Here is a 16,016-nt window from a genome sequence, read left to right on the forward strand (position 1 = left end):
AGCACATTCCCGCTGCAGCTCAGCTCTCACCTCCACCCCTGCAGCCCTCCCCCAGCATCTGCCTCCAATGCCAATGCTCTCCCAGCCTGTTGCCATCGCGCCTGCTCTGATACACTGGTTTTTGGAGAGGGGTGTTGGGGCAGAGGGTGCTGAGGGTGCAGCATCTCACATCCCACATCCTGCTTTATCCTGCATCCTGCATCCCACATCCTGCATACTACACTCTGCATCTCAAATCCCACAATCCTACATCCTGCATCCTGAATAATCCTGCATCCTACATCCTGCAGCATCCCGAATCCTGTATCCCATGTCTTGCTTCCAGCATTCTGCATCCACATCTTGCACCCTACATCCCACACCATGCATCCTGCATCCTTAATCCCACATCCTGCATTACAGATTCCACATCCCACATCACAAATTCCATATCCTGCATCCCACATTCTGCATTCTGCCTCTCACATCCCACAATTCTGCATCCCTGGTCCCACATCTTGCAGCATCCTGCAGCATCCTGCATCCTACATCCCACATCTTGCTTCCTGAATTCTGCATCCTACACACCATAGCCCACATGCTGCATCCCGCATCTCACATCCTGCATCCCACATCCTTCATTCTGCATCCCACATTCCACACCCTGCATCCTGCACAAGTGAGAGGCTGCTGGATGCCCTGTTGTGGGCTCTGAGCCTTTCTGCAGAAGGGACACCTGATCATGCTATGGAAGGGACAAAATGCACCATGAGGATTGCCAGGTGTCTGCCAGGCAGTACTGGTACCCAGGCAGTGGGTAGCAGGACCCCCAGACCCTCCCACAGCTTGAGCAGGTAATGAGCTCCTCCTCACCTTGCTTTTCCAGGAATGAATCTCCTACACGGCTCTGCTAGGGAAGGGCTTCACCAGCAGAACCTCTTAATGCTCTCACAGCCTCCCAGCACAATCCTCCACTACTTCCTCCTTCCCCATTCCCCTGGGACCAGCACTCGGCTGCAGAGATGTTTTCCTCTGGCCCCATTTATGATTCGCTGCCACTTTCTCCATCCCCCTCCACACCACGTGCATCCCAGCACCTTTCCACTACATTCAGCAAATAATGATAGAATTACTGAGGTTGGAAAAGACCATTAAGATCATCTTGTCCTACCACCAACCCATCCCCGCCATGCCCACTGACCATGTCCCTCAGTGCCACATCTCCATGTTTCTTGGACACCTCCAGGGACAGTGACTGCACCATCTCCCTGGGCAGCCCATGCCAATGTCTGACCAAAATAATGCAAAATCCAAAAGGGAATCATCCTGGGAAGCATCCTCAGGAGGGATTCTGTGCACTGCGGCTCCCCAGATCAGGGCAGAGTGATGAGGCTCTGCAGGAGATGGAGCAAGGCACAACAGGAGCTGACAGCACGAGCAGCAAACAGATGAATCCTGCCTGCAGCCCAGCTTTGCTCATCTGCAGACACTGGAAGGAGCCACGAACACCATTGCAGCAGCCTGGTGCATCCATGGGTGACAAGAGCTGCAGATGGTCTCAGCACACTCCTGACTGGACATCGAGGGGATGAGATAGATTTTGTGGCAGCATGGTGTGTAACTGCAGCTGGTTCAGCAGCAGTGGGACCAGTGTTAGCTCCCACAGGGCTGACACATGACAAGGAGCTGCAGGACCACCAGCTCCAGGGCTGTCACTCAGTCCAGACGATGGAGGTCCAGCGCCCTGCTCAAGCACAGCTACCCAGAGCACTGCTGGGAGCTGCTTCTATGAGGGATCTGAGCACCCTAAATCATACCCAGGTACAGTGGGCACCTCCAAATAGGGAAGCAGAGCATTCAGCCAGTGGTACCCATAGCAAAAGGGTGACAGTGGCTAAGTGACTGCCCTTAACATGCTGGTGGAGGGGATGGAGTGATTACCCCACCTTCAGCAGCAGTGCTTGTGGGTTGCTCCCTCCTCATCAGCCCAGCACCCATCCTTCTGCCACACTGCTCCTGCATGCCCCATCCTTCTGCCACACTGCTCCTGCATGCCCCATCCTTCTGCCACACTGCTCCTGCATGCCCCATCCTTCTGCCACACTGCTCCTGCATGCCCCATCCTTCTGCCACACTGCTCCTGCATGCCCCATCCTTCTGCCACACTGCTCCTGCATGCCCCATCCTTCTGCCACACTGCTCCTGCATGCCCCCAGCCCTGCAATGTGCACCCCTCCCGTCCAGGAGAGCTGAAACCCCTTTGTGCTGTGTTGCGCTGGGAGGACAGAGCTGGACAGAGCTATAAACCATCCTGTCCCTGCCCCACGATGGAACAGGATGGATAGCAGGTAATGGTTTAAAGCGACAGCAGTTTGTGGCTGGGGCTTCATGCGGGGAAGATCCCAGGGTGGAAGCAGAGCCCCGTGCTCCTGCACCAGCACAGCAACCCCAGCTCTGTAGTCCTTGAGGTTGTCTCTAAGAAAAGCAGCTCAGCCCCGGGGCCAGAAGATTTGCAGGGAGAGCTTTTATTGGTATCTCTCAGCCAATGCCAGCCCGGTTAAAAAAAAAAAAAAAAAAAAAAAAAAGCTCCGTCTCTCGGAGAGCTGTTTAACACAGCTCAGCAGCAATTGGTACAGGGACAGCAAACCAGGCTGCATCTGCTCAGCCCCAGTCACAAGCTCCCTGCTTTCCCCGACTGTGTGTGTGTGTGTGTGTGCGCTAGACACCGGCATCCGCTCTCAGCATCTCGCTGTCTCCTGCATCCTCCGGCGCTCAGCGCACGGCTCTGGCTCCCCGGGTACCAGCCTCGCCGCTCCTCAACCCGGCGGGGATTCGTGTGCAGAGCGCGGGATGCGCTGAGCACCCGCGGGGTGGAGAGGAGGTGGTGTCCGGGAACAGCGGCGATGGGCATCGTATGGGCAGCTCTCTAGGGCTTGTGCTCTCAACAGGACCCTGGTAAGTGGCTTTTTTTGCTGCTGCTGGAGCTTCGCTCAGCGAGTGGCGTGGGCTGGCCGTGCATCGCGACACCCGTGGGTGGGTCAGCTTGGGGTCCTGGCGCTGGTGAGGGGGGAACCCGGGATGACGCACCTGGGAGAGGGGGTGTGGATGGTGCAGAAGGGTCCTGCGGGGGCGGTGGGGTTCTGATGTGGGTGCTGGGGATGAGGATGAAGTGGGGAGCTGAGTGGGAGCTGTGTCTGCTGCAGGGGAAGGGACTCTGCTGTCATGGCATTTTCATCCCCCTCTGGGAGATGGAAACATGCGACACACCTATAACATCAGCCATGGTGCGGCAGGATGGGCAGCCTCATGCTGCAGGGACAGCAGCTATCAGCCGGGTGTCCCCAGGAGAGAGACACTGCACAGCTGGGGCTCTGCACACCCCCAGACCTTCCGTGCCCCTGCAGAGGGTGAGGAGGTTGCTACCAGCATCGGATGCCGCCGACCCTTCTGCCACGCTGCAACCAGGTCACCTCCCTGCAGCAGCCCTGACGGCATCCTGGCCCCAATGCACATCATCTGCCGGGGAGATGGGAGGAGGGGGCTGCTGCCAGACCCCTCTGGGGATCCCTGTCAGCTCAGCGGATGGAATGTGGGGTATCCTGGGCAGGCAGCAGCAGGCAGGGTTGTGCCAGAGCTGCATCAGCTTCTCCCAGCACTGCTCACCGCCCTTCAGTCCTGGGATCTCCAGGCTGTCACCCACATCTGCACTCCATTCCTAATGCTGCTCACCTGGGACTGCTCCAGGCACTGCACTGGGGATAAAATCACTATGAGACTCATGAGGGCAAGGAGTTCACCTGGCCCTTGGGAGCTGGGGTTGGTTAGGGGGAGAGGGGGACAGGCACATCATTCCCCAAGGGAGTCCTGCTCCTCACACACCCCTGCTGTATCTCCTTCAGGATTGGTGCAAGGGATACCAATGCCCCTGCTCATAGCTGCATCGCACCAAGACCTCATTTTGCTCACTGAGCTGCTGCCCACCTTACACCCAAAGCCAGCCCCCATGCTATGACCAAAGCCCTTGCAGCAGCCCCCCCCAGAATCCTACCAGGCTGTAACAGCGACCCTGCACTCCCAGCTGTTCCGTAACACATCCACCCACAGCTGGTTCCCGACACATCCATCCTGTGCTTGCAGCCACCACTACACCCACGCTGCACTGTGTCGCTCCGCACCCACCCGTGACACATCCACCCAACACAGCCACCCACACCATCACTCCCCCTCTGTGTACAGCCAAAACCAGTACACCAGCACCCAGCACGAGGCTTTGGTGCTGAGGCCAGCCCAAGATCCTCCTCCCAGGCTGCCTCCATGCTGTCCACCAGCCCCACACCAACCATGTCTCAGTTTCCCTGTGCAGAGTGCCCTGATGAGCTGGGAAGAATGATCCATCAGTGTCTGGGAGGTGAAGTGCATCCTCACTGTGGTTCACCCCAGAGATGAAGAAGCAAAGAGCATTTGCCACCAGAAGAACACAGGGAAGCAGTGCAGCCTGGGGGATAAGGCAGGATAGGATGTAGATGATCGAAGCAAAGGAAAGGAGGGAAGATGCCCACAACTGCTGAGATTGCCCCTGGCAGGACTCAGCTGAGATGGGTGTTCGCAGCCAAAACCAGCTCAGATTTAGCTCTTTGATGGCCACAACCTAAAAATAGCTCCTGTGTTGGTGCCCGGCAGCAAGGTCAAGGCCCCAGTGCTTCAGGCCAAGGTAAGCGGAGTGACAGCACCAGATCCTGAACTGCTGGGCATCTCCAGGGGCAGCTGCATCAGCAACAGAGCCAGTTTCCCTCAGAGACACATGGGGACGCAGGATGCAGTAATCAGGATGTGAGTGGCAGGAAGCTGGGCTGCTATGGGGAAGGATCCCTTTGGTCCCTTTCACATCCAGGGGACACTGGGAGAGGAGGGACCTAGGGAGAGCAATGCAGCATTGGGATTTCTGGGAAGCTTTGGGCCTGGGTCTGCCTGGGTGACGGAGATGATGGTGAAGCCATTCAGCCCCTAAATGTACAGGTATCCTGTTGCAGAGACACCCAGAGAGGGGCAAAATTGGGTTGGAAGGAGTCCAGCCATGCCGTTCTAGCAGAGATGGGGAGTCCAGCAGGGCTGAGAACAGACACAAGCCATGGCAGAAGTGTATTGGCCTCTGGGCTCAATGCCGGGCATACAGCAGCTGGTGGCAGGGGACACTCGGGTTGGCACTGGAAGAGGATGATCACAAGGGACTGGAGGCAGGAAGGTGGGTTGGGACACTCTGGCGATGGCATGGGGCATGTCATAAGCCCATGCTTCCCCAGAGACCTGCAAAGGCAGCTCAGGAGGTTGAGGAGTTCTCCCTTTTGTACCCCCTGTGAGTTGCAGGCAGAGTTGCAATGCTGCCTAGCAGGAGAGTTGACCCTACCCATGGCCAGTGGGCTTCTGAGTCACCCGGGCAGTGGCTGGCCATGCTGCAAGGAGGCAGAGACATCCAGGTATCCTCCCTCCCACCAGCACAGCCGCAGCGATGCTGCTGCTGTGGCTTAAACACGTGCCTCCCGCTCTCCTCTGCTCCCACCTTTCCAAAGCCCAGGCATTGTGCTGGGTGCCAGCCACAAGCTGGGTGTGGGAGCTGATGGGTGCAAGTACCCCTGCCCACATGTGCACACTCCCAAGACATGTGCCAAGCCTGCAGTGTCCCCACACGTGTCCCCCCGCACAGAGGATGGGATACCATGTGTGCACATGCAGCACTGCATGTGAGAACGTTTATGCAGATGGTCTTAGAATTGGAGGGGCTAGAAAGCTACATGCGTATGTGTGTCTAGTAGTGTTTGTTTTTGCATGCCTATGCATGTGTGTGTGCATTCACGCACGTGAACAGGGCTGGTGCAGCAGGGGCTGGCAAAGCAGGAGTGGGAGTGCAGGGCCACGCATCCGCTGCATGACAGCTTTGGTGCAGGCGCAATCTGCTGCCTGCCTGCATGCTCAGCTCAGATGTGGGGCAGCTGTAATTACTGTGCCAAGGCTCCCTGCTACAGCAGTGCCTGCAGAGCTGGGTCATCCTGCCACTGTGAAATCCCACTGATATCGTTGCTGCTAATTATCTTGTTCCCCAGGAACATCCCTGCCTCCTGGCGCGCTGCGGAGGCTGGAAGGGCTGGGAGATGGCTGTGCTAATGATCCTCCCTTACATAGGTACTGAGTGCCACCAGTTGTGCAGCTCCAGCATGGACAGGGAGGCTACGGGGCTCCCTGGTGCAGGCTGGAAGCTCCTCTTGGCTGCAGCATCTTCCCTGCTTCCACTCCAGCCAGGCACGATGCAGTGCTGGGACCCCTGTGGGGTGATGCTGTGCCCCACGCCACTGGAGAACAAATTTTCCTTCTCCCCAACTTCAGCTCACTCCATCCTTGCACTTGTGCAGCCTGGGATCATGTCCACCTGCACTGAGACAGAGCCTAACACGTTTCCTGCCTCTGCTGCTCTCCCCATTTTGCCCCAAGCTGCTCTTCCCTCAGTTCTTCACCAAAGTCCCTTATTGGAGTCCATATAACCCAAGCCTATGTGCTGCTCCACTACCCTCCTGAACTCAGAGCTCTTCCATGGCCCAGCCTCCCCTGGAAGGAGCCAGTCCCAGGCCACATTTTGAGGAGGCCAGCAGGGTGCTCAGCTCTCAGGGCAACGACGCACACACATACATACATACATACATACGAGCTTGAGAGATGAAGAGACCTGGGGGTGAAAATAAATTTAGGAAAGGTAAGAGAACCAGCATGAGCTCTGATGCAGTGAGGGCTGGTAGGATGTGCTGCACCTTCAGCTGGCTAAAGACACTTCTTTTGCTGGGATGCAAGCAAAGAGCAGGGCCACAAGTGATCCTGGCCCTCTGGGATCCACTGGTCTGCTGTGTAAAAGGCCTGCAAGCAATCTTTGTTAAGCTGAAGCTGCAGATCCAGGATGGGTGAGGAAAGGTGCCCCAACACTCAGACTTTCCTTGCCCAAGAGCTCTGCATGGGTTTCGGTCCTTGTCCCCACAGCCATCATGGTTACCATTACCAGCACTGTTCCCAGTATGCTACCACAGGTACATATTCTGGGGACCGGGGCCTTGTCTCGGTGGTACAGCTGTAAGGCACAGCATTGCACCAGAAGAGCTTAGCACTGAGCACCTTTCCCCCCTTGCAGAACCATGGGGGTGCTGATGTCAAGACGGCAGACGGTGGAGAAGGTGCAGAAGGTCAGCCTGGCTGTGTCAGCTTTCAAAGATGGGCTGCGGGAGCAGCCAGTGGCACGGAGGCGGGCGGAGGCTGGGGGCACACGTCGGGGGACACTGGAGCAGACAGTGCAAGAGGCAGAGGAGGAGGCATCTGCAGGGCCCTCACAGCCAGAAGAGGTCAGTGCCAGCAAGGCTGCCTGGGAGCGACTGCGGGATGGCCGAGGTGTGGAGCCAGAGGAATTTGATCGAGCCAACAGGTTCACACCGCCCGCCTTCATTCGGCCCCAGCGAGAGCTACACGATGATGAGCCACTGGACATCAGCCTGGAACAGCGGGAGCAGGCAAGCAGCCAGGCATGGGGACAGGGTGGTAGGGATGAGGCCAGGGCTGGGGACACACACAGGGGATGTGCGAGCATCTCCAGTGCCTGCATGGTGGTGACAAACTCCCTTGAGATAGGTGGTTCAAGGGGCTCGGCCATGGAACACATGCACACACCCAACACCTATAACTTTCACAGCCCAGCGAATCTACAACCCCATAGTTTATTCATGCATGCCTGCAATCCTATAGCCAGCAAACCACATCTGCAACCCTACCCAACCATCCACCCACAACTACAAGCTAGCATCCCAGTCAACCAACAACTTCACAGCTTGTCCATTCACAAGTCAGCAAACTCTCAAATCAATACTCCCATCTACCCACAACTATAAGCCTGTAGTCCAGCCAACCTACAGCCTAACAGCCTCATCCACACCTACGACACTGTACTCCAGAGAAGTCACAACCCCACCAACACTGCAGCCATACCCTTCCACCTTTCATTCATTCCTGTGAACCCATGCACCCTCCTATAAGGCCACCCGGCCACCAAGCCAGACATTCCTCCTACTATCCCAAGAACCTGCACTCCTACAAATACCTGTGATGTAAGACCCCCCCAGCCAGGGAACCATGCTGGGCACCCCATGGTGCTGAGCTGCAGCATTGCTCCACAGGTCCTCAATGATGAGATGTGTGAGATCTGTGAAGTGTGGACAGCTGAGAGCCTCTTCCCCTGTCGCGTCTGCAGCCGGGTGTACCACGATGGCTGCCTGCGCCGCATGGGCTACCTGCAGAACGACAGTGCCGTGGAGGTGACAGAGACTGCACACACTGAGACAGGCTGGAGCTGCTACTACTGCGTGAGTGCACACTAAGGTCACACGTTGAGACCTGCCCCAGGGTGATGGGGCTTCTACAGTTCCTCAGCTTCCATCACCAACACTAATGGGGAGCCACCATGGGGCTGGAGACACTGTCCCCTCTCTACCCCCCTGCCACCCACTGCTAACACTCCCCCTGCCTTCCCCTCTAGGACAACCTCAACCTCCTGCTGACAGAGGAGGAGATGTACAGCTTGATGGAGACCTTGCGGCAGTGCAAGATCATCCCAGGTGCGTATCCTTCCTGTGACGGAATGGGCTGAGCCCTTGCTCACCCTGCACGTGGCTCCCATGCTGGGGTGTCACCTTGTTGGGCAGAAGGTATAAGCTGTGCAAAAGGTGGCAGCCATGTGTGCTGCATAGCAAGGAAGCAAGGGAAATGGGGGAGATGCTCCTGGGCACGTGGGGGAAGGCTGGTGGAAGGGCTGCTCTGAATGTGTCCCCACAGAAACCTCTCTGACACTGGACGACTTCCTGCACTACAAGCACCTGGTGCACAAGCAGCAGTTTGAGCGGCCCATGGAAGAGGCACAGGAGGAGCGAGCCACTCTGCAGTTCTCTGCTCTGGACCCCGACAAGAAGGGGCACATCGAGTGGCCAGACTTCCTCTCCCACGAGTCCATCCAGCTGCTGCAGAAACTCCGTCCGCCGGTACGGCCACGGGGGTGGGATGTCCATCACAGCTTGCTTGTGACCCTGGGGCTTTGCCCAGATCTTCCACAGCCAGTAGTGGGGGATCCACAAACCCGGGTGTTCCCTGCTCCCCTTTCTGTCCCCAGAACTCCCTGCTGCGGCTGCTGACGGTCAAGGAGCGGGAGCGGGCACGCACCGCCTTCCTGGCCCTGGACCAGGACGGCAGTGGCTTCATTGGGGAGGGTGAGTGCCACAAGGCCCAGCACGCCTGGTTCCGCAAGCACCAGAAGGAGACACCGTCCTGCAATGTCAGGTATGGAGGGAACCTTGGTACGGACTGAGGAGCCCTCTCCTTTCCTCCTCCGTGGCTGCGGCCCTTCCCTCACGCTGCGTGCCCTCTTCCTGCCAGCCACTGCCTGCAGCAGGGCTGAACTGCACTCTGTCACCCCACAGCATCAGCCATGTTGGGCCCATGTCAGAGAGCAGCCCGGCCAGCAGTGGCAGCGGCAAGAGCCAGGAGAAGACGCTGCTGGCGTCAGAGCAGGAGGAGGCCAGGTGAGGGGCCGCCCTGGGGTGGGGGGCACGCCATCTTGAAGGGTGAGCACTAGGGAGGTCACCTTGAAGCTGTTCCCCCTGGGGGCTTTGAGGTGACAACATCTGCCCCACAGGCCCATCGACTGGCCCAGATTCCTGCGGGAGAACGTCGCCTACATCCTGGCAGCCCGTCCCAACAGTGCCGCCATCCACCTGCAGCCGCCGGCCTAATTCCCGGCCTCCCCGCCCCGGCGCCATCTTGGTTGGCGAGGCTTTCCCTGCCGCCCCGCAGGGAGCCCCGTTGCCACGGCGACCGGCCCCGCATCCCATTGGCTGAGGGAAGTACCGCCCCGTTTGCCCCACCTGCCAATCCCACACAGCTCTCCACCCTCTGCCAGTGGGGAGCCGGCAGCTGATTGGCTGGCGAGGAAGCAGCAGCTCCCCGTTTCCCCTTGCCCCCGCGTTGGATTAGCCGGGTGACGCCCGGAGGGGTGGGGGGGTGCGGGCTGCGCTGGGCCGCCATTAGCAGGGCAGGGGCTGCCTGCGATGCAGCGCTCTGATTGGCTGGGAGCGCCTTTGGCGCCCTGCGGGCCCTGCGGTGGGGAGGCACTGGGCGCCATGGGGCAGAGGAGGCCTGTGCCCTGCAGCGCTGACCCCCCTGCGTCCCGTCAGGGCAGCGCTGCGGACTGGCAGCCTCCCGCAGCCTGGAACTGTGGCTGGAGGATGGGAAAGGTCCGCCGGGGTCCTTCCTCCAGCCCCAGGGATAAGGCTTCGCAGGGTGAGGTGCGGCAGTAGAGCACAAGGCAGTAGGGCAGGCTCGACCCAAGGCCCCTCGCAGCCCTCGCCCCACGCGCTCTGGGGTTGAGCTCTGGTTGCTCGCACCTGGCGAGGCCTCACCACCACCTCCTCAGCCTGGGCAACGGAGACACCATCCTGCTTGGCTCCCCCTCCCCAAATCAGGGCACTGCTCACCCCTTTAGGGCCTCCCTACCCCCTGTAGGCATTCACTTTCCCCTTCAAGAGCTCCCTTCCTTGCGAGCTGTGAGACAATCACAGAGATTTAAGGCCATACGTGAGGCCGGGAGATGTGCCAGTGCAACATTTCAGGTGCTGGGTCTGAGGTGGGGCATTGGCTGGCTGGAACATGACTGGAGCGAGCAGGCAGCTGGGGATATAAGGTGTTGCAGCCTCCGCTCTGTACTGGGAAGTATCCATTAAACAGCTGTGTCCAACCAACCTCTGGCTGCTGATTATATTATAGAGGCACACACCGCAGGTACCACACAGCACCCTCCTGGTTTGTCCCAGGGGGACTCTGGGGGATCCCACTGCTTCCTGCTGTGTTGAACGCCCTTCCCCAGGCTTGGGGCCTTGTCCCATCAGGCAGGTTATTCCTCGCACCCCCAGAAGTTCTGCAGCAATGACAATGGAGAAGCTTGTGCCTGAGGACATCTGCTCCTGGCTCTCTCTCCCAGCTGCAACCCCAGCCCTGCACAGGAGGAAAGCTCACGCATCTGTACAAAGCTGCTCCTTGTCCACAGAGGTGCTGGAGGCTGTGAGCAGGCAGACAAAGAGGCAATGATGGAGGCTGGGTGCTGGGAACAAGCTGCTTGCAGCTGCACTGGGAACCTCCGAATAACCAAGGGCCCTCTGGAGGTGTTTTAAGAGTGATGCTGATGGATGGGGGTTTCTCTAGTACAAGACATATCCCTGCAGCTGGTGGCACCTGGTTTTCAAGGCTGCCAGCAGAGGGGTGCTTTCCTGCAGCCCACTCCCACTGCTACAGAGTCCCAGTAAGAGGGGCTGTCCCTGGGTCCAGTCCACAGCAGTGGTGTCCAGCTGGGAAAACCCAGGTAACCATTGCTTTGAAGAAGAGGATGGTAGAAGAAAGAAGGACAAACTGGTAGGTGGTTGAGTACCTGAAGCCAGAATGCTATGGGCAGGTGATGCTGCACTCACCTGTGGGCAGGTAACATTACACTGCTGGAGCAGGAGAGGGGGGTGGGACTGCACATAGGTACTAAAGGTGCTCCAAATCCAAGCTCTGCACACCCATGGGATCCAAGAAGAGGAGCAGACCATGGGCCAGATCAGGGTTTTAAAACAACCTGTGAAGTGTGTGTGGAGGTCATCCTTTCCAGTACTCATGGCTGGCTGCTGACCCCGTGGAGCTGGCTAATGAGGGATGCAGGTGGGTGGGCTGGCCCACATCACAAGGCTGTTCTGTCACTACATCAGCTGCCCAGTGTGCACCTGGTCTGGCAGATGCAGTCTTCCACCCCCAGATGGCAGACGGAACATGCCTCCAGCCTGCCAGCACAGGGTGGGCAGTGTGCAGGGCACTGCCGGCATCCCAGCTGTGACACGCTGCTCCACCAGGAATGGTGACCTCTGCTGGGCCAAGGGGAGAATGTGCCCCTGTCCCTAGGGAAGCCTGAGCAGCCTGTGTTCCCCTTCAGTGTCACTGCAAAACCTCTCCTGAACGCTGGTGCAAAACACCGCAGTTCTCACTGCCCCAGATCACAGGATGGGGATGCTCAAGTAAAAGTTAAGTCTGCAGCAAGGACAGCCCAGCCCCACAGATCCACTCCTCCATGCCCAGATCCTCCCCAGAAGGAGATCCTAGGTTTGATAAATTCATGGTGGTTGAGGTGTCAGAGCTGCCTATATCACCCCAGGTCCATGGGTCCCTCACCTCAGGCCCACCACCGCCGCAGGGTGCTGTCCCGTGGGCACCGTGCTCCTGGTGGGACACCCCACAACAAGGGCCCCGTGGGGAAGGTCCCATTGCCCCACAGAGCTGTGCACCTAAGTTGCGGGGAGGTGGCACCCTCTGCTGGGCGCACAGCCATCGCACAGGCATTGCTGAGTCACTCCAGCGTCTCTGCTTGTGGGGAAGATGAGCTGGGGGCTTGAGCTGGGGATGTATGTGGCAGCGTTCAGACAGGAGGGCAGAGGTGACCCAGGCAGCGTCTGTACAAATGGTGGCACTGGGACGAGGCAGTGAGATGTCTGAGACTCATCCCATCGCTGCCCCGCGGACTGTCAGGGGCCACTGGAAGAAAGAACTGGGTTATGTGGGCAGCGTGCAACAGTGATGGCAACGGTGACATCTCCCGGAGGCGCTGCCACCCTGACATAAACCGTCAGCAGAGCCTCGAGGTGGGACTCGGACCGGGACCTGCGGGGGGATGAAGGAGGAGCCGATGGGAAGCGGCGGCCCCAGGGTGCCTCCCTGCCCGAGAATCCACGTGGCCACACGGTGTCGCTCCTGCGCCGCGTGGTGTCATTCGGGCCCGCGCTGACGGCTGGGGCGCGGGGTGGGGTGAGCGGAGCTCCGTTATCACCGCCCTATCCTGGCACAGGGCTACGACCGGGAGCGGCGGAGACCGGGTCCTACGGGAACCGGGGACGGCAGCCCACCGCTGTGCCCCACCACTGGTCCCGCAGCCATCGGAGCACTCAGGAATGAAGGATGCAAGTGCTCCTTTCGGTCCATAGATGTCATTTTGTAGGGTGGTGGAGTGCCCGTCCTCCTGCCCCAAGCTTCACTCTGGCCTCCATCTGCCTCACAGCATCCTCCTCTTCCCCCGCTGTTCCCTGCAGGTCCCCACACAGACCATCCTGCAGCCACGCAGGACCAGTCTTGACTCCTCAGGTGACACCAGCTCCCCGTGCCCCCACCTCCTTCATTCCCACGGTCCTGCTCACACGTGGAGCCACGGGGACCCACGCAGCGCAGGGACGAGAGGTGAACTGTGGGCACTGTAAACGCTGCGCTCCCCGGAGTGGCTGCGCTGCAGGCTGTGACTCACGGCAGCAGCCCACACAGCGCTCAGGCAGTGTCCAGGTCCTCGCGTCGGTGTTGGGAGCAGCGCAGACCGCGGGTGTTGAGCGCCTCTCTCCGTGCGCTTCCAGCTCCTACCGCCCTGACCTTGCAAAAGGAGTGGGAGGCGGCACACGGGATAGAGGGCAAAAGGGAGGGGTGGGAAATGGTTTGCGGTGAGGTGAAAGATGGGTTCAGCCTTCCTGTTTCAGCTGTGCAGACCCAAGCCGTGCTGACGTTACCTCTGCAAAGCGAGGTGGGCAGCTGTATGATCTCATGCCTGCCCCCCAAATGATTGCCAGCACCCATGTTCCTTCTAGGATGTGTCCCTAGGTCTGACAGTCAGCATAGGTGCTTGCATCAAGTAAGCTCACCCTGCACAAGGAGCGGTGACACCAATGGCAAGGCACATCCAGGATTGATCTGGGGCTGAAGCATAGCCTGGCTGGCCAGGGAGAGAGGAAGGCAGCCAGGATACCTGGAAAGCATGGATTTGGCTCGGAGCCACCCCAGAAAGCCAGCCCGGCTCTTGGCACTGGGCTGGGAAGGAGCGGGCTGAGGACATGGAGCCCAAACTGGGTTACATGCACTCCACGCACCTGACTGAGGGGCAGAGCAGCCCCCAGCCTGCCCCACACACCCGCAATGGGGCTATCACAGCCTCTTCTTGCCAGTGGAACAGTAACAAGGGCAGCTAAGAGGGGGGCACCTCACTACCCTGCAGACAGCCAGGGACCAGCTGCAAAGAGATCCGGGGGCCGGAGTGAGCGATCTGCGAGGAGCCGCACACGACTATATCTGTCTCGTTTGGCTGAGCGATGACTAAGGGAGGGACATGAGAGCAGACTGCAAACCACTAGGCAGAGGAGGAATTATTTAGGCTGGAGCGTGGGGGTGGAGCACTGGGGGGGGCTGGAAGGAGAGAGGTGGAGGGGGGATGCTGGTGGGATGTCTCGGCGGCATTCCCCTTCCTGGTCCTGGGTACTAGGATGGGAAGAGGCAGCAGGAGACCTGGGGGTTGGCACCCTGTGTGAGCTTTCTACATCTGGAGAGGAAATACCTCCAGCAAAACAAGGTCCTGCCCTGCTCCATCCCACAGCCAGCATCTCACAGGGCTCACCGTGCCACAGAGCCGGCATCTCTGTGTGAATTCCCTCCAAAGATATCTAGGCATGGAGAAAATCACCCACAGCTGCTGCACAGGGCAGCGCTGGGTGTGCACAGCCCCATCCCTGCCCAGTCGTCCATGCAGGGCAGTTGCAGGAGCTATTTCTGCTCACCTCCCATGCTCAGCTGTGGGCACACACTGCTGTGGACCAGTGGTGGGGACAGCTGGGTGCTGGCCTTGCAGAAATTCATTCAGCCTGGGGTATGTGAGTCGAATTTTTACCAATACAGAGATGAAGAGGAAAAAATGAGCACTGTGGGGGAACTAGCACTGTGTAGCATATCTCCCGCCTGGCACAACAGTGCTCCCACCTTGCACCTTGGGCAGGATAAAAGTCAAAGGCAAGAAGAGGGGATGCTGAGGCAGAGACCATGATCCAGGATAAGAAATTAGGGAAGGGCAGCCAGCCTGGGGACACCACCCATCACAGCACTCCCACAAGTGGTGGCACCTCAGTGACCACCAGGTCCCTGGGATGGCAGTGAGGAAGGGGCACAGGGGACACAGCATCACCCCAGCTTCATCTCTGGTCCCCTCATACTCAAAGCAACCTGATATCCTCTTCCGACACCCTGAGTGTAGCATGGCAACAGTGACAGCAGCATGGCAACGCTGTGCCGACTTGGAGACGTGGAGGAGATAAAGTGTCAGTGGATCCCCTCGCCTCAACCTTCTGCATTCTGGTTGTTCTGTACCCACAGGGACCTCTGGGACAAGGCAGCTTCTGCAGGTGCCACCTCCTTTGCTCCCCATTGCCCAGTGTGGCATGAGATGAGTTGTGGGGCCTCAGGCCAGGTCTGATAGCTCCTGGTATGCAATGTCCTTACACGTCCCCTCCTTGCAGAGACCCATGCAGTGCAGTGGACAAAAGGGACTGACAGTGGGTGGAGAGGGCAGAGTGGGGGGCTGTGAAAAAGCGGCACTGAATGGGCTCTGGCTCCCATATCCATGCAAATCTGCTATGCAGGATTGAGCCTGAAGATGCAAACCCACTCAGTGGGGTGCAAAGTGTCATGGGGCAGCACGGCCCCATCAGAGGGCTCTCACCCACAACCCAGCCCTGCCCATCCTCTGTCCCCCTCCTTAGTCCCCCAAAGAGGTTTCAGAAACTGAGATTTCTCAGTGGTACCAGAGCTGGTGCTCTCCATCCTCCCTGGAACCAAAACCTCCTTGTGAGGAGCTGTGGGCAGAGAAGTACATGGAGAAACCCCCAAATTTCTCCCAGAGCAAATACTTTCCTTGAAAGGTATTTGGGAGAACAGAGATCAGTCTGGTTTGGTGGGGGTTTTTTTTGGGTGCCAAAGGCGCTTCCCCATAGCAGACCCCTCCACCTGCTGCAACAGACCCACCCCCCACCCAACAGGGGGGACACCGAGGGGATGTCACTGGGTTGCAGGAACAGCGGGCATCTGAAGCATTCCGGAAACACGGTGCAGGGAGCAGCACCATTACACAATGCAGCACCCGG

At 58.7% G+C, this 16,016-nt stretch overlaps 1 protein-coding gene across 1 annotated transcript; it reads left to right on the top strand.

Annotated features, from left to right (window-relative positions):
• The first annotated feature begins 2,588 nt into the window (after positions 1 to 2,588).
• PHF24 (PHD finger protein 24) lies at positions 2,589 to 10,788 on the top strand. Its single transcript, XM_072360459.1, has 8 exons — positions 2,589 to 2,934; positions 7,148 to 7,520; positions 8,181 to 8,366; positions 8,540 to 8,618; positions 8,836 to 9,038; positions 9,167 to 9,333; positions 9,474 to 9,575; positions 9,689 to 10,788. Exons 2-8 carry the CDS (start codon positions 7,152 to 7,154, stop codon positions 9,783 to 9,785), a joined length of 1,203 nt encoding a protein of 400 aa, XP_072216560.1. The 5' UTR covers positions 2,589 to 2,934; positions 7,148 to 7,151; the 3' UTR covers positions 9,786 to 10,788.
• Positions 10,789 to 16,016: the final 5,228 nt, after the last annotated feature.

The sequence above is a fragment of the Excalfactoria chinensis genome, chromosome Z (genome assembly GCF_039878825.1).
Source record: "Excalfactoria chinensis isolate bCotChi1 chromosome Z, bCotChi1.hap2, whole genome shotgun sequence".
Lineage (NCBI taxonomy): Eukaryota > Metazoa > Chordata > Aves > Galliformes > Phasianidae > Excalfactoria > Excalfactoria chinensis.

Coding starts and splice junctions, on each gene's coding strand:
- PHF24 (XM_072360459.1), top strand. CDS start 7,152: ATGGGGGTGCTGATGTCAAGACGGCAGACGGTGGAGAAGGTGCAGAAG. Junction 8,367..8,539: donor GCTGGAGCTGCTACTACTGC/GTGAGTGCACAC, acceptor CTTCCCCTCTAG/GACAACCTCAACCTCCTGCT. Junction 9,039..9,166: donor TGCAGAAACTCCGTCCGCCG/GTACGGCCACGG, acceptor TTCTGTCCCCAG/AACTCCCTGCTGCGGCTGCT.